The sequence below is a fragment of the Danio rerio genome, chromosome 21, assembly GCF_049306965.1.
Source record: "Danio rerio strain Tuebingen ecotype United States chromosome 21, GRCz12tu, whole genome shotgun sequence".
Lineage (NCBI taxonomy): Eukaryota > Metazoa > Chordata > Actinopteri > Cypriniformes > Danionidae > Danio > Danio rerio.
In genome coordinates, this window is record NC_133196.1 from 11,175,200 (window position 1) to 11,202,500 (window position 27,301).

The 27,301-nt window shown below is 35.5% G+C and overlaps 1 protein-coding gene across 2 annotated transcripts in view; it reads right to left on the minus strand.

Annotated features, from left to right (window-relative positions):
* arhgap24 (Rho GTPase activating protein 24) overlaps nt 1-27,301 on the minus strand; it is a 224,546-nt gene that overhangs the window by 81,435 nt on the left and 115,810 nt on the right. Inside the window, exon 1 of one of the 2 annotated variants that reach the window (XM_021469007.3) lies at nt 8,851-9,079. The exons of the other annotated variant lie outside the window; for it this stretch is intronic. Coding sequence (XP_021324682.1) covers nt 8,851-8,872 — 22 coding nt within the window. The 5' untranslated portion in view covers nt 8,873-9,079. Of the gene's footprint in view, nt 1-8,850; nt 9,080-27,301 lie in introns of those variants that run through there. 2 annotated transcript variants of the gene reach the window in all.

The window sequence follows — 27,301 nt, forward strand, 5'->3', positions numbered from 1 at the left end:
GTGATGTAATTTTAACTGAAACATGAAGACAGGGCTGGGTATATAGTAGCTCCTCCCCTTTATAAAAACGTCAATAGCGTTTTGTTTTATCACAACTCATCATGAGAGTGATTGAGCTAAAGCGCATCAAATGAAAAGAAAATGAGAAGCATCTTAAAGGGGTGGGGCATGTCAGACATTAGAGAGCATTTAATTGGTCAGGAGATTTGATGAAAAACTAAAGTATCAGTTGACGTCCAAAAATCGTTGATACATTTAGGCGGAAGTGACAACTGAGAGGTTTAAATCATCTAAATGCTAATTTTCTCACTGTTTTGGTGCACACTAGCTTAGGACAGTGTATGCAAACTGAACATACTCATTCTAATATCTAAAAAAATACTTTTTTTTATTTCACAGGGACTTTAAACTAATAAAAATGCACTAACTTGCTACAGAAGACCTGTATTCACACCATTAATTGGAATACTTGATTCTGATTGGTCAGTTATAGCATTCCAAGGAATATTCTTAGGTAACAACCGCTGAAACTAAGTACTCTCATTCGAGTACTTTACACCATCTTGACCATGAGTGAAAATGTTCATATCCATATATATGCTTGTCTGTGACGTTGCTGTTTTTTTGCTTGGCATCATCTTGTGGCTGAATAATACGTAATAAGCTATATGGCTAAGAACAATGTTTTGTGTCAGATTCTACATCTTATGATGTAGTTCTGCAGAATAAAGCCCTACAACAACAGCCGATAAGCCTGCCAGGCTTTATTCTGTGATGACAACCGACTGGATGTACTTTATGCCTTGTGTACCGTACAGTAGATGAGATGGATGGATATATAGGATAGATATATTGGACAGATGGATGGATATATAGGATGGATAGATTTATAGCATGAATGGATGGATGGATGGATGGATGGATGGATGGATGGATGGATGGATGGATATATGGGATGGATGGACGAATGGATGGACGAATGGATGGATGTATGGAATGAATTGAGGGATGGATGGATGGATGATTGATGGATGGATGAATGGATGGATTTATGGAATGAATTAAGGGATGGATGGATGGATGGATGGATGGATGGATGGATGGATGGATGGATGGATGGATGGACGAATGGATGGATCCATGGAATGAATTGAGGGATGGATGGATGGATGATTGATGGATGAATAGATGGATAGATGGATAAATGATGGATATATAGGATGAATGCATAGATGGATGCATGGAAATATAGGATGGATGGATGGATGGATGGATGAATGAACATACTATAGATATTTAGGATGCATGGAAGGATGAATATAAAGATAGGATGCATAGATTGATGGACATAAAAGATGGATAAATGGATGAATATATAGTAAAGATATCTAGAATGAACGGATCGATGGATTTATAGGATGGATGGATTAATGAATATATAGAAAAGATATATAGGATGAATGGATGGATAGATATGTAGTAAAGATATATAGGATGAATGGATGGATGGATATATAGGATGGATAGATAGATGGATAGATGAATACAGTATATAGTAAAGATATTTAAGAGTTAAGAATAAATGGATAGATGGATATATAGGATAGATGGATGGATATATAGGATGGATGGATGAATATATAGGATGGATGGATGAATATATAGGATGGATGGATGAATATATAGTTAAGATATTTAAAATAAATGGATAGATGGATATATAGGATGGATGGATGGATGGATGGATGGATATATAGAATAGATGGTTGGATGAATATATAGGATGGATGGATGAATATATAGTGAAGATATATAGGATGGATGGATGAATGAATATATAGTAAAGATAGCAAGAATGAATGGATAGATGGATATAGATGGACGAACAGACGGATGGACGGACGGACAGACGGACGGACGGACGGACGGATGGACAGACAGACAGATAGATAGATAGATAGAGAGATAGATAGAGAGATAGATAGATAGATTTCCATAATGCTATATTGTATTTGCACACACACTGACTGATCATATTATAACAATCCTTATACAGCGTCCGGCTCTCAGCATTCAGACAGCTGATAAGAATGTTTGTACTGTGAGCCCCAAGTGCTCCCGTCTGCTTTACCGGCCCAGATCCAGCTTGTTTGCTCTGGCAAAGCTGCTGGGCCATGCAAGCTGCCAGAACAGAGAGCCTGACAGAACAGCGGGGATTGTGGGATTGAGAGCTGCAGTAAGATAGGGCTTAGATAGAGTTGCTGAGAAAATGCTGACGCTCGCTGATTTGGGCTTCGGGACTTTAGGAAACACCCTGTAATATCATTACCTCATTCTCTCTCAGCAAGATCGCAGCAATAACATACCATTTACAAACCAAAACACTCGCCACTTTGTTGTTGCTGTTTTTGTTTATGTCACGCAATTCAAAAGTTTAGCATATAAAGCAGGAGGCAAGAAATTGTCTGTAGAAAGGTGCTGATGTGTTTTGAGCACTGCATTTTGGACGTAAGGTTATTAGGCAGTTGCTATGGGGTTGTGTATGGTTGATAGGGTCATGGTTATGTAGTTGCTAAAATGTTAAGATCATTTTTCAGATTAGCAATGCTACATACAAAGCTGTACTGCATGACTTTAAGTGATTTGCCTGATTTAGCTGTACACCGTGATTTGAGTTGTTGCAGAGCAGGTGCTAGGGCTTTGATTGTGGTTGCTAGGGTGTTTCCATATGGTTGCTAAATGTTCAGAGTGTTTTCAGATAAGCTGCAATGTTTTAAACAAAAACTTGTCATTTGAAGGATGTTGACAACGGAGGTCCGGATCCAGATGCAGGGTACATTTTAACAAGAATAACCAGGTCAAACAGATGTATACAGGCAATCCAGAGTCGTGGTCATTAAGCAGGTGAATGATCGGTACAGGCAGCAAGCAATGTAAACTAACAAAACAAAGCAATGGTCAAAACAGGCAAAGGGAACGCGTTGTAATACTCACAGTACAATTAAACAAGACTCAGCATAGGTGTGTGTGTGTGCTTTGTATTTAAAGTCCATGTGATCGATCCATAACGGTCTTCCGGCTGTGTATATGTGTGGAATCAATGGAACCTGGAACAGGTGTGTGTGAATGGTGCATGACTGGATATTTAGTTCTTTAGTGTGGTGTGTGTATATAGTTCTCCAGTGATCTGCATGTACACCAGTTATCTGAAAGAATTAGATCACCGGTGATTGTGACAAACTATAACATGATTTAAGCGGTTATAATAGGGTGTAGGCAGTTGTGGTTGGTTGCTAGGGTTTTGCTATTTGGTTGTCAATGTGTTTAAAGCGTGTTTAGAGTGGCAATATTAAAAATATTAAGTATAAAAGCTGTGAAATTGATTTACGAGGCAGCAGAATAATTGTGAGGGAGGTTGTTGCTAGGTTGTTAAGATGTTTAGATTGTTTTTTATATTAGCAATGCTACATACAGTATCATAGTTGTATTGTTACTAAAGTGATTTGAGTTGTTGCAGAGCAGTTGCTAGGCAAGATGTGTTTTTCCCATTTAGAAAGAATGCCAGAGCATACTGCACGAGAAGCATTTCAAAGATGGCAGCTAAGTGAAATGATTTGCCTTAAGAGACTTTGGTTGCAGTGAGCAGTTGCTAGTGTTTTGCAATTGGTTGCTAGGGTATTGCTATTTGGTTGTCAAGATGTTCAAAGTGTTTCCAAGTAGCAATACTACATGCAGTACATTAAGTTCATTTACATGGCTGCAGTACAGTTGCTAGGGGGTTATGGGTGGTTGCTATGTTGTTGTGAGTAGTTTCAAGCAGTTGCTAAGGTGTTTTCTGTTAAATGTACATAAAAACCCTTAGCGACTGGTTTGAAACTACTCACAGGAATATGAGTAGTTGCAGCATGCTGTTTCTAGACAAAACATTGGACGTTTTAAGTGTTTTCAGGCTGTTGAAATTCTTCAATTATGCACTAAATGTGGTTGCTAGGGTATTGTGTTTAGCTGCTAGGGTGTTGCTATTTGGTTTGCAACATTTTCAAAGAGTAGTTTTTTAGAGTAGCAATACTACATACAATAGCCTTAAAAGTTTTTAAGTTGATTTACATGGCTGCAGTACAGTTGCTAGGGGTTATGGGTGGTTGCTATGTTGTTGTGAGTAGTTTCAAAGCAGTTGCTAAGGTGTTTCATGTAGATTTTACAGAAATGTAATGTAGATGCTGTTGCTAGATGAAATAAAGGGTGATCTGAGTGTTTTCATAATGTTGCAATTCTTCAATTACGCACTATATGTGGTTGCTAGGGTGTTGCAGTTGGTTGCTAGGGTTTTGCTTTTTGCTAAGTGTTTTTCAGAGTAGCAATACTATGTATAATAGCCATGAGGGAGCTAGGTGGCTCTTGGAAGTGGTGTTAGTGATGGAAACAGGGAGCACTCAACCTGTGTTCTGTGTGAGTCTTAATGCCCCAGTATAGTGAAGGGGACACTATACTGTCAGTGAGCACCATCTTTCAGATGAGACTTTAAACCAAGGCCCTGACTCTCTGTGGTCATTAAAAATTCCATGACACTTCTCATAAAGAGTAGGGGTGTAACCCTGGTGTCTTGCCAAATGCCCTCAATCGGCCCTTACCCATCATGGCCTCCCAATCATCCCCATTCACCGAATTGGCTCTATCACTGTCTCTCCACTCCACCAATAGCTGGTGTGTGGTGAGCGCACAGGCGCCGTTGTCCTGTGGCTGCCGTCGCATCATCCAAGTGGAGTCTGCACACTGGTGGTGGTGTGGAGAGACCCCCCCTCATGATTGTAAAGTGCTTTGAGTATATGGCCATATCCAATAAATGCGCTATATAAATACACATTACATTACATAAAAGTTGTTGATTTATGGTTGCAAAAATGTTTAGAGTGTCAGAGAAAGAGAAATGCAATGGTGCTGTGGGAATGGAAAGAATTTCAGTGCATTTGTTTGTGGAAAATTTAAATACAATTCTGTAAACTCCACAAAAATATAATTGAAACAGAAACACCGTTAGATTAATGTCTTATTTCTGTCGTCACTCATCATTCTGGGCCACTGGCCAAGCAGCTGTGCAGATACAAAGGTGAAATGACACCATGTTCAGAAGCAGCCGAGGGCGCTGATTGACCTTCTGACTCTTGGCTGTGAGTCAGAATGAAAACTCAAAGGTGTGAGGTTACTGACTCTGAAACTTAACATCTCTTCACATCACAAGCCTGACAGGAGATAAAAGACAGGGTTATAAGAGAAAAGCAAGGTAAGAAGAAGTAGACAAGGGGACGTCACCTTCTTACATCCCCCTCAGATCACAGTCTGACACTGAACAAATCCTCACCAACCCACACTTTTCAACTCACAGAACAGAAAACCGACCAGTGTCAGTACATTTCATAGCTGAAATAATATATCAAGGGTTATTTTTTACTCTAAATAATCTGTAGTTATTAAGGGATTTTTATATAATTAAAACAATACAGATTTACAACAATACACCCCAAACCTAGGTTGTAATAAATGTAAAGTTCTAGTAAACGTTTATTTAGTATGTTTAATTTATTATTATTTGAATACATTTTGTTTCAATTTTTATGCATATCAAATAAATAAGGGTCACACTTTATTTGGATGGTTCATTTGTTTAATTTAAGTTACATTGAATCTACATGTCAACTAATTCTCATTGGATTATAAGTAGACTGTTAGGTTGGGGTTAGAGTTTAGGGTTAGTGTAAGTTGACATGTACTTGCAAAGTTTCTTATAGTCAGTTAAATGTCTGTTGACTGTCTGTCTCAACATATTAAGCAGACAGTACTCAAATGTACATCAAAGTCAAGTGTTTCCTAAATAATAATACAATTCATTCATTCATTAATTTTCTTTTCGGCTTAGTCCCTTTATTAATCAGGGGTCGCCACAGCGGAATGAACCGCCAACTTATCCATGCCGCCCCCCTCATGCTAGTACAATGAAAAAAATTATTTATTTGGATTTACTTAATACCATTAATAATATGTAATACCATTTATTTAATTTTAAAAATTGTAAAAACAAATTACATTTTATACTTCTAATACTCTAATAAAATAGATCTATCTATCTATCTATCTATCTATCTATCTATCTATCTATCTATCTATCTATCTATCTATCTATCTATCTATCTATCTATCTATCTATCTATCTATATATATATATATATATATATATATATATATATATATATAATTATTATTATTATTATTTATTTATTTTTTACAGTCAACAAACTATTATTATTGGTGTTGCTGCTGTTATTATTATTATTTTTTATTTATTTATTTTATTATTATTAACAATCACACAAGCAGAGGTGTATTGTACAAAACTGGAATCAAGAAGGCCAAGATAACAGAAAAGGCTTGACCTAGTTAAATAAGGTCCTCCTGGCTAAGTTCATTGCATGTTTGCTGATCCAGGATGAGAACAAGCTGCTAGGTCAAGTCTGGTGCATTTAGCCCTGATTTTCTTCTGTCTAATATTCCTAACCATTTAATACATGTTCAAAAAAAAAACAAATAATTGCAATTAAATACATTTTTAATTGAATTAAAATAATTAATAAAAAACTTATATCATTTAAATATGAATAAATTAAATAGTCTATACTTGTAAATGTAAAAATATGTAATTTATTATAAAGTTTTATTTATAATTGTATTTAAAATTATTTATCATTTTATTAAAACATACCATACAGTATATCTAAATATCTGGTAATCTGGTTTCAGAAAATAATGTTCTAAAATATTATAAACAATCCCAGAAGAAGGACGCCTCACAAAATTTCTCCCCATTAGCACCTCATTTATTTAATTTAAGACTGTTTTCTCTGGCAGGCAGTCTCTGTGTTGTAAATCTATTTCTATATTATCTTTAAGATGTGTTGCTTTTCCTCTGTCTAATATTCCCACGCTGAGACCGTGTCAGTAAAACTCATCCTTTCTGTTGATGGATGACCGCTACAGTTTCACCATGGCATGTCACTGCAACCGTTAAACATCCTTGTAAACTGGATGTTTACTGACAGGGGGAGCATTTCAACCTTATCTCAACCAATCACAGCCTCTGTTCAGACATCATGACAAATCCCATTCACTCCTACTTTCTCTCTGTCTCCATCTAAACAACTCTGACAGCTGTGATTGAGAGTAAAACCTTCTCAGGTCAGCGCAGAACCCTCAAAAACTGTTGACAGATCTCGCTAGGGGATGAAAACAGTGACATCTGAGTATCTAATGTAGACAAGACGTCTGCTGAGGACCAAATCTAGAAGATGGATCTGTCTACAACTATGGAAAAGTATGAAGATAGGATCGTAGCATAATTCCTCACATTCGGAGAACTCTCTCATCCTCCATAGACAACAAAGGTCACAACATTTTCAAAGTCCAGAAGAGGAACCAAAAATGTCAAAACATTTCATGTGACTCCAGTGGTTTAACTGTAATCATTTGAAGCTCCAAGAACACTTTTGTGCATCAAAAATAAATGTAAAAAACTACTTTTGCCTGTTTTTCCAGCTTGATCTAATGAGAAAACGTAAATATTTTATGTTTTGCCAGTTTAGTGGGTAATACATATGAATTTGTATGCATTCGGTTGTACGAAAAATTTACGAAGGAGGCATTGCACCAAACTCCAATCCAAACCTAACAGTCATTGGGCCGTCATCGTACTAAATTGTACGATATTAGTATTTTAAACACACTAATCCAAGTCTAATATCGAAATGGCGAGAAAAAATAACAACAGATAGTATCTGTGATTCAGCTGAGCTTCAGTGACTCTTCAAACAGCCTTGCTGACACCCTGAAGAGCCACATCAGCTCCTTCACACTCACAGACTGAACACCAGCCAACAGGCATCAGCATCTGCAAACTCCAAATCAGTCCAATAATAAAGACCTCACCACAAAGGCAGAACGACAACAGAGACTGAATGAAGTCTTCTAAAGCTCCGGCTTTCATCTTAGCTTTTCTGAGAACTAGCAAATAGTTATTTAAAGAACAAAGAAAGAGAAAATTGAATGAAATATAGAGCTGATGGATTTGAGCACAGCGTGCAGGAGAGCAGAGAACATTTTTCAGAGAAAAATAGAAAACAAATTTCTGTAAAAACTGTATTAATTTGAAGGTGCAGTATGAAAGATTGACACCCAGTGGTTGAACTAGGTATTGCACTCCAAATTCAAAACACTTTTCACCCAGCCCCTCCTCCAACAAATCCACGTAAACACAGGTTGTCAGATTGACGACACCAACAAAACAGCGCCTAACTGTGTCCCAACTACACATGACAACATGCTATAAAGGGAATATTTTCCATGTTAAAAGGAGCTATGTTTTTGTCCAAACCATCACCTGAGAACAGGCGGCTCATCAACAGAATAAACATCTATGATATTGATCCCCTCAGGTACTGATTATAGGCTTTATTCAGTTTTAAATGGTAACAATGCGAGTTGGAACACCATTTAACATGATGCTTATTGCTATATGAAAGCAGCAGCAGATAGTAGACCTCAGATCTTGAAAATAATATAAACATAATATAATTTCTGTTTTTTCTTGTTTGCTTTGACCTTGTTAAAGAAACTAGGATCCACTCCATTTTCCTCATCACCATCCCAGCAGAGCAGTTCAAATGTATCTGTTAAAATGTAACTGTTAAGTAAAAGCAGAGCATACTCCTCGATTTCTTGTCCACAGCTTTCTGTTGAGTCCAATAAAAGCTTCCTGATCACTGCACTGCACAGTCAAACAGCCTTAGTTTCCACATCACCCACCTGGATTGCAGTTCAAGTCCATGACGGGCCGGCAGTTCAAGCTCTCCAGCTTCTTAAAACCACAAGCATCCGCTCTGCTCTCCTCATCTACTCATTTCTCCCTCATCCTGAGTCTGATCTCAGCCATGGTCAGCCAGTTCTGCTGGTGCCCGAGGCTCAGATCCTGCAGTCTTTTGGCACCGGACGCTCTACGCCGACGGGCTCATAAATCTCCAGTGCCGGGGCTCTCGGGGGTCTCGCTCTGGCCTGTAAATTTGACGATGGAAGAGCAGGCACCGGGCCAAAAAGATCAGCCCCTTTACAGAGCTCTATAAATACAGACAAGAGCTGCTACCGGACGCTACTGTGAGGAAACTCCTGTATGTACTGTAACTCACTAGTCCTATGCACTTGGACAAATCTTTGATATAATTAGCTGATTTTTAGATTAATTTGTCTGCCAAAGGACTGAAAAAGATCATTTGTTTTTTTAAGTGACGTATAAAGCAACATGACAGAAAAGCATCCATTAAGGCTGGAAATGTTTGACGTCTTTACATGACATATTTGGAGGTGGTATTTGTAGAGTCAATCGATCAATCAATTAATCAATCAATCAATCAATCAATCAATCAATCAATCAATCAGTCAATCAGTAAATCAATCAACAAATCATTAAATCAAGAGTTCAATCACTTGATCGTTCAATTAATCAATCGGTCAATGAGCCAATTATTCAATTAATCAATAAATTAATCTATGAATCAATCAATAAATCAATAAGTCAATGAGTTGAACATTCAATTAATTAATAAATCAGTCAATGAGTTGATCAGTCAATAAACAAATCCATAAATTAAAAATTAAATAAGTCAATTAGTTGATCAATTAATCAATCAATCAGTCAATCAGTCAATCAGTCAATCAATCATCAAACCAACCAACCAACTAGTCAATCATTAATTCATTCATTCATTCATTCATTCATCCAATCAATCAATCAATCAATCAATCAATCAATCAATCAATCAATCAATCAATCAATCAATCAACCCACCAATCAATCAGTCAATCAACCCACCAATCAATTAATGATTCAATCAGTCAATCAATCAACTAATCATTAAGTCTATCAGTCGATCATTCAATCAACCAATCAATGAATCAGTTAATGAGTCGATCAATCAATTAACAAATTAACAAATCAACAAATAAATAAGTCAATCAGTCGATCATTCAATCAATCAAATAATCAATCAGTCAATGAGTCAATCAAACAACAAATCAACAAACCAATAAGTCAATCAGTTGATCATTTATTCAATCAATCAGTCAATGAGTTGATCAGTCAGTCAATCAATCAATCAATCAATCAATCAATCAATCAATCAATCAATCAATCAATATAATATAATATAAAAATAGCATTATTTCATAAATACAATAAAACTTTTAATAAAAATGTAATAAAAGTGTAATTAAAAATGTATACACTATTTACATGTATTTAAATATATATATATATATATATATATATATATATATATATATATATATATATATATATATATATATATATATATATATATAATATTCACAGATTAATGCATAAATATAACATTTAATTTAGGTTTTAATTTTGATAATATATTGTATTTTAATTTTAATATGCATGTAGGCATCGATGACAAATAATGAATTGAAAAAATTAATAGCATACCTTCATAGATAGAAATAATACAATAAAGTTCAATATAATGTTTTACATAATAATAATAATAATAATAATAATAATAATAATAATATATTAATAATTTTATGAATAATGTGTCATTTATATAATGTAATGTGTTATATGTAATAAATAAAATGTAAATATCGCTGTGAATAAAATAGAAAAATCTCAAATAAATAAACAAATATTTATCATTTATGATATATTATGTATAAACAAATATGTTGAGGACATGAGGGTGATTATAAAGCTTTTACTCCTATACATAAACAAATAGTTTCAGCGTCCAATGACCTTACAGTCACATACAGCTGAAGACTGCTGACGCTGTTTGAATAGTGCATGTGTTTTCCGCTCATATCTGCTTTGCTGGACATGTCAGTGCTGCAAAACAGGTCTAGAATGTTCTTCGGGTGTCATCAACTGTACATCAACAGTACATCTTAAAGATACATTGAATGTACAGGCTTAACATGATCTGCAGTGTGTGTGTGTCTATATTTCGGGGCTCTAGAAGTTTGCTATGACAGCCAAACATCCCATCCGTTATCCCGGTTATGCAAGCGTCTGCGTTTCTCATTTTGTCTCTGGAATTTGTTGGCCAGATCGCACTCTCACACACATGCATGATGAAAATACATGCTGAAAATATATATACTTCATTTAACCTCTACCTTTTCTCAGTACAGTAAGAAATCCCCAAAATTGAAAATGGAGGGAAATAACTCATTATGAAATAAACATTGTCTCTGACAGTGGGTAAAATTATTGGCACCCCTAAGAATCCTCATGAAGCACGCGCCCACCCTCCCTGTGGTAACAGCTGACGGTCACCTCACGTCACGTGTGATTTTGCGGTCGCAAATACATTACATGAAGACAAAAAATAATTTTTGAGGTGAATTTAATCTTATAAATTCAGCATGTGACTCTATCAACACCATTTGGAGGTTTCCCAAATTGTATATATATATACCCAGACCATTGTATTTTACACTTCAGAGAAATATAAGGCTGTGGTGTTTATTTCCAACAGGACTTGGCTGAAACCGTAAATAAACAATGAATACTGGAGGCAAACAATTATTTCACTATATTATTTTCCCATTTTACATTTTTTTTTTTTTGTTTTATTTTAAAGAAAAGATAAAAAAAGATCACAGACATCTTTGCTCATGCTTAGGCCGATAATTTTGACCATGACTGTGAACAAACATTCTGTCAGTTAGTTCTTTTTGACCTTTCACCTACAGTGTAATTTGCTATTGTAGACACTGAAATCTACCAAAGTCTGTGTTGCGAGGTCCTGCTTTGAATCTCTCACATTTAATGAGCACTTCAGTGTCATGCCGAGATGCTCGAGCCCTGTTTAGCTCTGACTGCGATGCCAAAAAATCTCCATCTGTGGAAAAACGCCAGAAATGTGCAGCATAATTCTGGCTGAGGAATACAAACACATATTTCATGCTGAAGAATAAATGCAGAAAAGGATTTAAAGGAACACTCCACCTTTTGGCACGGTTTTTTTTTTTTTTTTTTTTTTTTTTGTTACGCCAGAATGAGAGTAAAGTTCCTAGCAATATTGGTCTAGAAAATAGTCATTCTTCATTTTCCTTCTGTTTTATTAGGCTCGAAATTAAAGTAGGAAAATTTGTGAAGATCATTTTCGAATTTCTTTGAGGAAATGCTAATGGTCTAACTATAAAACTAATTTGTGACGCTGATAACTGAAACCAAAAGTTTATAATAAAATTACTAAACTAAACTAAATGTAATCAAACTGATTTAAAACAGTGAAGAAACAAATATATAAAATTGAATTGTTTAATACATTTAACATATTTTATTTAAATTATTATTATTTAATAAACATTTAATAATAATAATAATAATAATAATAATAACAATAATAATGATAATAATAACAACAACAATAATAATAATAATAATAATAATGATAAATAATAAAATAATTTTGAATAATATTATTAATAATAATAATAATAATAATAATAATAATAATAATAATAATAATAATAATAATGATAATAACAATAATAATAATTGATAATAATAATAAAATAAATAATAATAATGATAATAAATATTAAAGTAATTGAAAATGATAATAAAAATAATAAAATGTAAATAATTTATAATAATAATAATAATAATAATAATAATAATAATAATAACATAACTTTACTAAATAAATAATAATAATAATAACAATAATAATAATATTAATAATTAGGAGTGGGTAGCACTGTCGACTCACAGCAAGAAAGTCGCTGGTTCGAGCCTCGGCTGGGTCAGTTGGCATTTCTGTGTGGAGATTGCATGTTCTCCTCATGTTTCGCATGGGTTTCCTTTAGATGCGGTATAGGTGAATTAGTGTATGGATGTTTCCCAGTGATGGGTTACAGCTAGAAGGGCATCCGAAAATGAAAATGAATGAATGTCTTATTTAACAATCAATAAATTGTTTCAATTGTAAACAAATTAGATCAAATTGTAAAAAAATACGATTTTTGTTTTTAAATCCATATTTTTATTGAAAATTATGCCATTGGCAGGAATTTTTCACATCATATAATAACCTTGAGGAAGAAAGTCAGGAAGGGTTCATCTGAATAAAATTAAATATAAATAAATAAATAAATAAATAAATAAATAAATATATGCTGGATAAGTTGGTGTCTCATTCTGCTGTGGCGACCTCTGAGTTATAAAGTGACTAAGCCGAAAATAAAATAAATAAATGAATAAATAAATAAATAAATAAACAAATAGAGGTCATAATAATGTGCTGGGACACTTTAAAGAGTCTTATTTGGCTGCAGGTCTATTTGGCGGCTGTAGCTTCAATTTAAATCTGCAGATCTGAAGGAAGCCCACAGAGAAAGATAGACAGGAGACCTTGAGAGAAACAGAACAATGGCAAACTCATTCTCCGTTTCTCTGTGTTTTCAATCACGCTGAGCACACAAGACATATCCCACACCAAGAGCACTTTGGGATATCCAGCGCTCCCTCATGTTATTGCGGCTGCTGTTTTCAATCTCGAGTGGCATCAATCATTTCCTACGACCAAGAGTCTGGTCCAACTTTAGATATATGAGATAAAGCCTGAAGTTTCACCTGGTTTTCTTCTATAACCCCTGGTCATCCAAGATTCAACACAACGGTTTGTGATCATAGTTTTGTGTTTTCTTAAAGTGATCCCTTTTATGCTACTGTTAAAGGTTCTCATTTTAGAGCCTCCTACAATAAATTCATTCATTCATTCATTCATTCATTCATTTTCCTTCGGCCTAATCTTTATTTCAGATGTCGCCACAGTGGAATGAACCACAAACTATTCCAGCTTATGGTTTATGCAGTGGATGCCCTGCAGCCACAGCCTAATATTGGGAAACACCAATGCCCACTCATTCAAACACACTCTCCCACACTACAGCCAATTAGCTTATTCAATTCCCCTACAGCGCGTGTCTTTGGACTGTGGGGAAGACCGGAAAACCCGGAGGAAACCCACACCAACACGGGGCAAACTCCACACAGAAATGCCAACTGGCCAAAATGGGACTCAAACCAGCGACCTTCTTGCTGTGAGGCGACAGTGCTAACCACTGAGCCAACGTGTCGCATAATAAATGATTATGAGATATAAAGATTATGAGAAAATCTTGGGGAAAATCTTGTTTGCACCAAGCAATATTTATTTGAAACCACTGAGCCACCTTGTCGCCCACAAAATAAACTGACATCCATAAAAAAAGCACTTTCACTTCATAAAAAAGCACTTAAATATATAAAACTATAGAAATAAAAAACTAAATATAATTAAACTAAATTAAATAATAATAAAGGGAAACAAAACGGTATTAAAACTAAATAATTATTTATTATTTAATAAAAATACAATTATGGATTAATTCTTATTTAATAAACAAATATAATAATAATAATAATAATAATAATAATAATAATAATAATAATAATTATTATTATTATTATTATTATTTTTATATATATATATATTATTATTATTTAAATATATTTCATTTTAATTTCTTGTCAGCTTAGTCCCTTTATTAATCCGGGGTCACCACAGCGAAATGAACCGCCAGCTTATCCAGCAAGTTTTTACACAGCAGATGCCCTTTTAGCCGAAACCCATCCCTGGGAAACATCCACACATACATTCACACACACACTCATACACTACGGACAATTCAGCTTACCCAATTCACCAGTACCCCATGTCTTTGGACTGTGGGGGAAACCGGAGCACCCGGAGGAAACCCACGCGAACACAGGGAGAACATGCAAACTCCACACAGAAACACCAACTGAGCCGAGGCTCGAACCAGCGACCCAGCAACCTTCTTGCTGTGAGGCGACAGCACTACCTATTGCGCCACTGCTTCACCTCTATTTACATATATCATTACAATTATTATTATTTACATATTTATTATATTATATTATATTTACATATATGTATTATTATTATTATATTATATTTACATAAATGCATTATTATTATTATTATTTACATATATTATTATGATTATTATTATTTACATATTTATTATTATTAATACTATTTACATATTTATTGTTATTATTATTATTATTATTATTATTATTATTATTATTAGCCCCCTGTTTATTTTTTCCCCCAATTTCTGTTTAACGGAGAGAAGATTTTTTCAACACATTTCTAAACATAATAGTTTTAATAACTCATTTCTAATAACTGATTTATTTTATCTTTGCCATGACGACAGTAAATAATATTTTACTAAATATTTTTCAAGACACTAGTATATAGCTTAAAGTCACATTTAAAGACTTAACTAGGTTAATTAGCTTAACTAGGCAGGTTAGGGTAATTAGGCAAGTCATTGTATAACGATGGTTTGTTCTGTAGACAATTGAAAAAAATATAGCTTAAAGAGGCTAATAATTTTGACCTAAAAATATTATTAGAAACTTTCCTTGCTCTGTTAAACATATTTTGGGAAATACTTAAAAAAGAAAAAAAATAAGTCAAAGGGGGGCGAATAATTCTGAATTCAACTGTATGTCGAAAAGAACTGTTTAGAACGAACCAATTCACTAGAATGACTCACACTTTCAAATGTGACATATGTTGAAAATAACTTTTTTTACAGTGCAACAATCCCCATGTTGAGCTAAAATGATATCGCTTTTAAAATTAGACATAAACACAATATTTCTAAGATCCCACATAGGGTGGTTCTGACATCTGGAAGTCGTAAAACACTCCGCAAAAAAATGGCTGACATGTAGATGTGAGGAAAAATAAAGCTCATATCGCCACTTCCTTTGCCAAGATGAGTCCGGTGAACTTAAATACACATCAGAGGGGTATTTATGGCGTGTGAGAGCTCGTGATGACAGAAAGCATTTGAGTTTTCCCTCAGCTCAGGATAAAAATTCGAAGAAAGCGGCCTGCATACGCTCAGTTCACCCCAGACCTGACCTCAGTCCTCAAACTGAAGAATAAAAGGGTTCATGCAGTGCACCAAAAATAAAGGTGTGCATTTTTTTTTTATTGATTTCATAAGTATTTTAAGATATGGCAAATTCATATGATCTTATTTGAATCTTTTTATGCTACAAAATATCCTTTATTTTATTATTTTATTATTATTAGTTTGTTTTTCATTTTATCAATCCAGTTGTACAAATTCATAATATTGCTTTTAAACAACTTGGCTGTTTATGTGAGAACATTCAATTCAAACCAGTAACCGTAATCATTTGAAGAAACTGGTATTAGGGCTGTGTGATTAATCGAAATCAAATCACAATCGCAAATTGAAACGTTGCCATTAGCTAATCGAAATAGGCTGCAATGTGAAATATGTTTTATTTAATTTCCCCCAAGCAAAGCAAATGTGTGACTGCCGTCTGTGTGTGACAGCCTTGCTGGTCAATTGAGTGAGCACACTTTCATTCTGCCCAATCAGAATTGCACAACCAAACCATGCAGAACGCCCACAATAAAAAAACAAAGCAAAACAAACAAACAGACAAAGTGTGGATGAGTATGATGGCATCTGCCGCTTCAGAAGCATTAACAGATGAATTAATATATATCAGAAAAACAGCACGTCGGTAATATGGGAATATTTTAGTCACAGACACAGAACATAAACTTACATTTGTAAGAGCTTTCGCAAAATTGTTGTCACTGGGTAAACAACAATTGGCCGTATTGTATGAGTGTGTGTGTGTGTGTGTGAATGCGAGAGCGTATGGGTGTTTCCCAATACTGGGCATCCACTGCGTAAACTATATGCTGGAATATTTAGTGGTTCCTTCCACTGTGGCGACCCCTGATAAATAAGACACTGAGCCTTTCTAAAAACAGCTTCCATAACTATTTTATGGTTTGGCAAATTCATATGATCTTATTTCTTTTGATCTCATGGTCTTTTTTTGCTATAAAGTATGTTTTTTTGTTTAGTTTTCCTTCTTTATTTGTTTGTTTTTAATTTTATAAATCCAATTGTGCAAAATCATAATAAATAGCCAACTTGTACTTTTGATCAAATTGGCCAGGATGTCCTTTGAAAAAGAGTAGGCGTTTAACCCCGGTATCCCAGTATCCATCATGTCCTCCTAATCATTCCCCATATCATAATAGGCTTCATCCCTCTGTCTCCTCTCCACCAATCAGCATGATGTGTGGTGTGCTGTCTGGCGCAATATGGCTGCCGTCGCGTCGTCCAGGTGGATGCTGAACACTGGTGGTGGATGAGGAGATTCACCCCAATGTATAAAGCACTTTGACTGCCCAGAAAAGCACTATAAAAATGAAAGGAATTATTATTATTATTATTATTATTATTATTGTTGTTGTTGTTGTTGTTAACGTAAATCCTTAAATTCTAACACTACATTCTCAATGAAATTATGAATGAATCAGTTTACTTAAATTAATTAAAAATTAGATTCCATAACTATTTTGTTTTTATGGTATTTCTTTTGACCTATAAATACCTATGGTCTTTTTCTTTTTTTGCTAGAAAATATGATTTATTTTAGTTTTGTTTTTCATGATTTATTTGTTTGTTTTTAATTTTATTAATCAAATTGTGCAAAATCATAATAAATGGCCAACTTGTGCTTTTGATCAAATTGGCTTAAACAGATGTTTATATAATAATACTTGTCTGATTAGATGAAAATTAAAATATAATTCTGCAAAATCTTCTTTTTTTTCCGTTAATTGACAAGACTTATCCAAATGAATCGAATCCTTGAACTGGAAATTCTAACAAGCTGAATGAAATTTTGAATGAATCCGATCATTAAAATGAATCAGATTTACAAATGTTATATATGACAGAAAGAACAATTCAGAGTGCAGAAATTCACTATAATGAATCACAATTTCCCGTAACACATGACTGAAAGAAAGAATTACAATACACAGAGTTCACTGGAATATGTCACACTTTCAAATATAACAAGATGGAAAGAACTGTTTGGAGTCGGTCAAGTTATTTGGATGAATCAGACTTTCAAACTACACATAGCAGAAAAAAAACTATTTTGATTAAATCAATTCACTAGAATGACAACTTTCAAATTTTAAATGTCAAAAAGAACCATTTAGAGTGAACTGATTTACTAGAATGATTCAAACTTTCAAATGTTGCACATGTTGAAAACAATCGCTTAGAATGAATTGATTCACTAAAATCACTGAAACTTTCAAGTGGTATATACTGCACGTTCAAATTTCAAATGTTGCACATGTCGAAAAGAACTATTTAGAATGTACTGATTCAATAGAATGACTCAAATTTTCAAATGTTGCACATGTTGAAAAAGAACCATTTGAAATGAACTGATTCAATAGAATTATACAAACCTTCCAAAACTTTCCCAGCAATATGTTTTGGTTCTTTTATTACACTGGATGTTACATAAACAAAAGTCAAGCTTCTTCTAGGAAAATATTCCAATATTCAAACAATTTCCAGTAGTTTCCAAACCTTCTAATGAGATTCAGAAGACAGGTCTCAGATCAGTAGGACAGCTACTTACACCCACACACAGCATACTAAAAAGAGTTGTAGATATGATAGGAATCCCTCAGTTTGTCCCTGAGCTACACTGGTCTCAATCAGGTCTCAGATTGTGCTATCAGCACCCCTGCAGACACAGAAATATCAGCTCCCGCAGCCAAGACAGAGGGTTATGAAAGACCGAGACTGAGACAGCAGACAGACGAGGGATTAATCAGGCTTGAATGAAGCGAGCAATGAAACAAATCGACTAGAAACTCTTCTTTGGGTCCCCGAGGCTAAGGCGTGAGAGAAAACAAACTGTGTGACAACAAGATTCAATGACTGACCGCCATCAATCACACACTTCAGAGAAACAGACTGAACGCAAGAACGAAAACAGCAGGAGAGTTCAGAGAAATAAAGCAACACACACAAACAGATGTCGACCCTCACAGACAGACTTACTTTGAACTCATTCATTCATTTTCCTTTGGCTTAGTCTCTTGTTTATGAGGGGTCGCCACAGCGGAATGAACCGCCAACTACTTTGGCATATGTTTAATGCCTTAGATGCCCTTCCAGTTGCAACCCAGTACTGGGAAACACCCATACACTCTTATTCACACACACACACACACACTCATACACTACGGCCAATTTAGTTAATTTAATTCACTCAGTCTTTGGACTGTGGGGGAAACCAGAACCCAGAGGAAACCCACATGTAAACTCCACAGAGAAATGCCAACTGGTGCAGCCGAGACACGAACCAGGGACCTTCTTGCTGTGAGGTGCCACTGCTAACCATTAAGTCACCTGGTCGCCTATATAATATTTAAACAATTATTTGTGCTTGTATTTGTTTTGCCTATGTATATTTTGTTGGACTCTCGATATGCCGGTAGCCATTAATCAGCAATTTATCATCTATAAATCTACAGAAGAAAACATCCATCTACATCTTGGATGACCTAAGAGTAAGTAAATCAACACCAAATGTTGGGGTATTTCTAGGAGAACTATCCCTTTAAGATGGATGATGATATTGGTAATGCTAATGAAATATTTTCCCTTGAACACAATACCACTTTATGACACTGCCAGATTTAGGTGGAGAGGCTGGGAAAGGCATAAAAATGATAGACTGAGGCGTTCAATTACTTTATGAAAGCAGATTCAATGTACTGTATAGAGTGAAAAGCCCTTTCACCTATACAACATGTCAGTGTGAAAGATATCCTGCTTTATGAGACATACCTGACTCGTTCATCTGACAGAAGCTGATGCAGAGTTATATACACCTATTTCATTCAGCAACACATACATACAATGGGAAGAAGTGTTCAGAATTAAAAGATTCATTAGAGTGACTTACAAATACGTTGGAAAAAATTGTTTAGTTTACTGGAATGAACCAGCATTTCAAATATGACGGAAATTTCTGTTCAGAACAAATTAATTTACTAAAGAGAATCAGACTTTCAAATGTTACAAAAGAGAGAATGACCTGTTCAGAACAAACTGATTCACTAGAACAGGGGTTCTCAACTGGTTTAGCCATGGGACCCACATTTTTACATGGTCATCAAGCCGCGACCCAAATTTTTAGGAACTATAATACAATTTTTTGAATTATAATTAATTTGTATTTATTTGTTAACATAAACAATTAGTGACAGATACATCATAAGAAATTCACCAAGACTTACAAATAAGCAATATTTTATTGCTGTGTTTTAACAAAATGGATCAAATTATAGTAATATTACAAAGTAAACACGACAAATACAGTTAATAATTAACTGTTAATAAAACATGTTTTCTGGTTTCTAAATGTTGTTTTAATTTAGAAGGTTTCATGCTCTATTATGAGAGCACATCACTACATATCACACTGAGGCTTTAAGTTTTTTTGCCGTAAATATATATATTCATACTTTACATATTAGGGTCATACTTGCGATTCGGCAAATGTGTTGCAACAATTAAATGAAATTTCACATGTCAAACGGTAGGGTTGTCGCGCACGCATTACAAAATAAAAGTCCGGTATAAGCAAAATAAGTACAAATTTTTATGTTGTTTTTTTTTGACCACACACTCCGCGACCCACTGAAAATGTTCCCGTGACCCACTTTTGGGTCGCGACCCACCAGTTGAGAAACACTGCACTAGAATAAATCAGACTTTCAAACATGATGGAAAGAACTGTTCTGAATAAACAGATTCATTAAAGTGAATCAGACGTTTCAAATGTTACAAAATACAGAATGATCTGTTCAGAATAGAATTGCCAGTTTGTAAACATTCAGGATACGCGCTCAGAGGTAGCAGAAAAAAAACAGGATCACTAGCATTTACATCGAGGGAATAACATCCGATGCAGTACAGAGTTTGTTGTTGGTGCATTAGACATAAGTTATATTGATACATTATATATATTATTTACATAACGATTTCAGCATATTATAACAGCTTGTCACCTAGTGATAAGCATAGTTATTCTGCTAAATTAAGCTTCGCCTGACAGGTCCATTTGCGATAGCAACCCTCCCAATGGATATTAGATAAGATGAAATGGCCAAGCATCCAGGCTGAAATATACGACTATCTCATTGAAACTCCAAGTGTTTTTACAAGAGAAAACTTAAAGGCCAACAATGTTGTTCTGAGTGGTCATGTGCAAGAAATAATGTTCCATGATTACCACATTCAAAACTTTGTAGTGCTGAAAACCAAGGTTCTGCCTAGCTAAAGACAAGAAAGGAAGACGAAACTGTACAAGGCCTGGGTAATCATCAACAAGCAAAACAACTGCATTCTGACAGCGAACTGCACCTGTACGGCACGGTATGTGAACTTACATTTTTACATTTCATTCTAACCATTCAGTGTCCGCAGTTTAATTGCCGGCAGCTAGCTCTCTGCAACTCTCACATGGTCGCCCACTGAAGCTAAGCAGGGCTGCGCCCGGTCAGTACCTGGATGGGAGACCACATGGGAAAGCTAGGTTGCTGCCGGAAGAGGTGTTAGTAGGGCCAGCCAGGGGCGCCCAACCTGCGGTCTGTGTGGGTCCTAATGCCCCAGTATAGAGACGGGGACGCTATACTGCTCAGTGAGTGCCGTCTTTCGGATGAGACGTTAAACCGAGGTCCCGACTCTCTGTGGTCGTTAAAAATCCCAGGATGTCCTTTGAAAAAGAGTAGGGGTTTCACCCCGGCATCCTGGCCAAATCTGCCCACTGGTCTCTGTCCATCATGGCCTCCTAAACATCCCCATATTTCAATTGGCTTCATCCTCTCCACCAATCAGCTGGTGTGTGCTGTGCGCTCTGGCGCAAAATGGCTGCCATCGCGTCATCCAGGTGGATGCTGCACACTGGTGGTGGATGAGGAGATTCCCCCCATTGTGTAAAGCGCTTTGAGTTTTAAGGAATTATTATTATTATTATTATTATTATTATTATTATTATAAAACATATTTAACTATTTTTGCTGAAATCATTGCTGCGATCAAACTTAAGTAATGTGTATGACTCAGCATAGCGTGAACTGCAGAGTCAAGCGTTTTTAATAAGGTCGTCACTTCATTCAGCTCTTCTAATGGCGGTTAGCCAAAAACATCTGCGGTGGGCATTAAAAGCAGAGTGTGTAGATAGTTTACTGTAAAATTTAAGTTTTCTATTTTTGGACTCGATTTTGGCAACCTATCGCACAAGCTGAAATGTTGTGCAATAAATGGCTCGACAGTGCCACATATGCACTTTTTACGGAGTGGCCCCCGAGCTACGTTTCACACACAAATACGAAAATTGTCACACTCATCAAACATGGCAGTACCTACAAAAAAGTCTCTTGGAGCAAATCTCAAACCCAACAGGAAGTATTTTTAACTTCATCGACCAGAAAAGTGCAGTTTTTGCCATTTTTCCTATTTGTTTTCAAGGCAAGGAAAAGAAACTCTCGTTTTGTGGCAAAATACACAAGGGTGAGTATAAAAGCCAGAAATTAAATTCTCTATTAATCAAACTATAAATAAAATGCACACGCAATTCACAGGATCTCCAATATATTTTAAACATGCCAAGCTATAATTCATTTCAGCCTTCCGAGCTGTATTTATATTAGACAGTAGCACAGATAAATATGAACCACGCTGACATCAGGAGCCCATAAATAAAGCCCCGAAGAACCTAGAGAAGCCATCAAATTAGACAGCACAAACAAAACGCTCTACATCTGCCAACAGACTACATTAAAGCAACACTGATCTAGTGCTGCTCTTTTACTATAGTAAATGGTAAACAAGATGCTGGAACTGCATTACAGGATAACACTATATGCTTGTTCTGTGCTAAACGTAATTTATAACAGTTCGACTGAGCAAATTGCCAAGAGCCTGAGGGATTCAGGAGCAGAGCGAAAGAAATCGAACCACAAAGTGCATAGTGATTCATTTTGTACGGTGCTTCTGTGAGATTAAATAAAACTGGGCTTTTAGATCCATGATAAAACCGGGTGTATCATTTACACACACACACAAGCACAAGACTGATATTTGTGTGAAGGTCAAATATCAAAGTAATACGGTAGCAAAAAAACTAAAAGTTCCTTATTTTGTGTTTTAAAGCATTATCTCTCGGATGCAGAACTCGGATTTGACAGGCTAATATGAAGAGTCATCAGTTTTCTCCTGCTATAAAATGTCTGTAATTACTCAGTGGATATGGGGAGGCTGTATACCCTATTAGGTCACTGTCTCTGGGGGCGCTTTTTTGACATCGCGGTCGCTGGAATGATAATTAAGTCAATCTCATCTAATTGGGGAGAGATAAACGCTGGACTGCTGAATAGTCATATATAATCTCTGTGCTCAGAATTAGATTACCCTCTATATGAGAACGCCTTTATAAAGGTATTTTGGGTTTCTCTATAGTACAGAACAGAATGGAAGAGCACAAAGCATAAAAAGAACTCAGTAAAACAAATCAAAGCAGGGCTAAAATAAAACAAAAAGCCAGGCAGACATAATAAATACAACAAAGCAAAACAATTTACAACCTTAAATCAGAAAAAGTTGAGACAGTATGGCAAGCACAAAAAAAAAAGTAGTGATTTTCAAATTTACTTTGATTTAGAGACAATATGAACGTAAAATATTTTCTGTTTTGTCTGGTCACCTTCATTTTATTTGTAAATATACATCCTTTTTTGTCATTCAGACCTGTAACACGTTACAAAAGAAGTTGGGACAAGAGCAGTTTAAGGCTAGTAATTAGGTATATTGGTTAAATAATGATGGGATTTGAAACAGGTGATGTCAACAGGTGCTTGTAATTATGATTTGGTACAAAAGTAGCATCCAAGAAAAGTAAGTTTTAGGAGCAAAGATGGGCTGAGGATCGCCAGTTTGCCGACAAATATGTGTGAACATTATTAAAATGCTTAAAAACAATCTCAAAGAGACATTTGGATATTGTATCATAAACAGTGCATAGCATCATTAAAAGATTCAAGAAATCTGAAGAAATTTCAGTACTTAAAGGACAAGGAGTGCAAGCCTAAACTAAACTATCATCATCGCTAATCCCTCAGGCAGCACTGCATCAAGAATCGTCACTCATCTATAGACCATTTCATTGTGGTCACATCATTGGCCCATAAACATTTTCTGCTTATCAAACTAGTTCATACCTTTTAACAAGAGGCAATTCAATTATAACTTGATGTTAAAACAGCAATCATAACATTATTTATCAATATGTGGCTCTTTTTGGGATTTTCGGAAGCTGTAGACATTAAAAATGTAAAACAGGAAATCTAAATCTAAATTTTTGTTTATATCCCTCAAAGATGTTAATAAACTGTTACACCACATGGGCTCACGATTACTTTGGCAAACCTTTTGTCAAGTACCACAATCAAAGTGACATTCGCAAATGCCAGTTAAAACTGTACTGTACCAAAAGGAAGTCCTATGTTAACAGTGTCCAGAAGCGCTGCCAACTTCTCTGGGTTCCAAGGCACACAGTGTAAACGTGTACTGTGGTCAGATGAATGAGTATTTCAGGTATTTTTTGAGGAGAAATGGACACAATGTGCTCCAGACAAAGAGGAAAAGGATTATTCAATTCAATTCAGCTTTATTTGTATAGCGCTTTTACAATGTAGATTGTGTCAAAGCAGCTTCACATAAATGGTCATAGTAACTGGAACAGTGTGGTTCAGGTTTTAGTGTTTAAGTTCAGTTCAGTTCAGTTTAGCTCAGTTCAGTGTGATTTAATCATTACTGAGAGTTCAAACACTGAAGAGCAAATTCATCGATGCGTAGCTCTACCAATCCTGAACATTGCAAGGCAGTGGCGACAGCGGAGAGGGAAAAAAAACTTCACCTGATGGGAGTGAAGAAAAAAAACCTTGAGAGAACCAGACTCAGTTTGGCACGACCATTTTAATTTCTCCGCTGGCCAAAAGTCTTGTGCAGAGCTTCATTCGCCGTGGTTGAGGCTGGATTATCCAAACCGTGCAGTAACAAGTCTGCAGTCCTGACCTGTCTCCAATAGAGAATGTGTGGTACATTTTGAAGGGCAAAATGCGACAACGAAAACCTTGAACTGTTTCTTACCTTGAAGACTTGTTTGCAGGTAGAATTGGACAAAATTACACCTGTAATTTAGAGCTGAATATCCTTGCCCGAACTTGAAGGAACTCGACGCGACCCTACAGGTTCGGGTGAGTTCGGAATTAATTTCTATTCTGGCTTGCGCAGTAAATGAACAGTCATGTGATGCATTTCGATTAGCGTGAGAAAGTAATCAAATAGTTTTTACAACATTAAAATCCATCCCTGCAAAGGTGAAACAAATGATGATGGAAAAGTCAAAGAGAGGGAATTTTGATAGCGGTCAGGCCAGCTGCCAGTTAAAAAAACGGTCATTCTAGTTGCCAAGGTATTTCGGCAGACGCTCATACACTGCGTATTACGGTATAGCACTAAACAGCAGTAGTGTGCAGCAGCAGTGAAAGGGTGTTCAGTGCTGCTGGATGCACCATCCGTGAGCGCAGGACTGTGATAAAGCCATTTACAGTAGATTCAATAATGTTCCTCCACAAAAATGCGTAGCCTAATCTTGGGTAAAGGTTTTTTAAATTATAACTAAATATTTATTAAACCATAAATGCATAATGTAGACAGAGTATGTAGGCTAATGTTGGCATTATTCTTTTATTATTCAGATTCACTGTCGCCTTAGGGCTAGATTGTGAAGAGAAGTGGCGAAACAAATCTCGCAGAGCCTTTATTTTTCTAAATTTCGTTATTGCCAAATACCCATCTTTATATATAATTTAGAATTTATTTTAATTTGTTAGGAAAGACTTATTTTTATTGGTGTGTTGACCAATTGAATGGCTAAGTGTACTGTACGTACCTTGGCCGTTTTAGAGTGCTGAAGTATTACGATGCTCCAGAAGACTTATTTATTTTTTTGTTCCAACTTCCAAGTGGCCTATAGTCTATGTTTGTAATAAACAAATTATGTTAAAACACATGTAAACTACTCATTTAAAAAAGAAAATTAATAAATAAAATGCAAAAGAGCTGTGTGCATGTGCACATTTGAATAATGTCCATCTATAAACCAGTTCAGGCTATTAAAAAGTTGGCAATCAAAATGTACTAGGGCTCATGCTGAATTCTGTCGGGCTTGGGCTCTATCGGGCCTAAACTTTATGGCCCGATTACAGCTCTACTGTAATTGGTGTCTTCAGTCTCTAAGCATCTTTTAAGTGTTGTGAAAAATAAAGACATTATAAAGTGATAAATGCTTTACTGTTTCAAAGTTTTTTGAAACGTGTTACAAAACTTTTAATTAAAATACATGTTTATTTAAAACAAATCATGGCCACCAAAGCAAACCTAACCGAATAGAATAGAATAGAATAGAATAGAATAGAATAGAATAGAATAGAATAGAATAGAATAGAATAACCTAAACATCCCGAATACATAAAGAGTAGTCTAGCCATGACATTCTCTGCAGACTATTAAGTTTGTTTATTTCTGTCTTCCCTGATCTCAGTGAAAACGCATCATAACTTCAGTGCGTGTGAGGACAAACTCACAGCATCAGTTTTCAAAGTGGATGGAGCTCACAGATATTATAATGATGGATGCGTCTCATTTTCCGAAGTTTCAGTGTTTTTTTTTCTGACCTTTTTGGGTGGAGAATGAAAAACGAGGTGCGACTCGCTCCATGATTGAACACTCAATATACTGTAGGCTGCAACGTACTGCTATTTTTCACTTAAACCGACTGAAGTGCAAATGAGGATGGAGGTGGTGTCGCTCAGTTCACTGACTTATTCATACGGTTGCAATGGTTTTCTATATCTGCCAGCTTAATTAACACAGTGCCATTTCAGTAAAATGTACAGATAAACATCACTAGACTGTCTAAAGATAGTCAGACATATTGCACGAACACAAATGCTGATAGGGAGAGGATGTTAATCCAATTTTAGGCACCGGAATCTCTCATGCAGTGACCAATTAAAAAAACAACAGATGGCTTCTTTTGCAACAAGCCAAACTGGTGTCCATCGGGTTCTCTAACCATTAAAGTCCTCAGATCAGCTCTGTCTTGGATCCCGCAGAGCCAAACATGCTCAGAAATGTGATT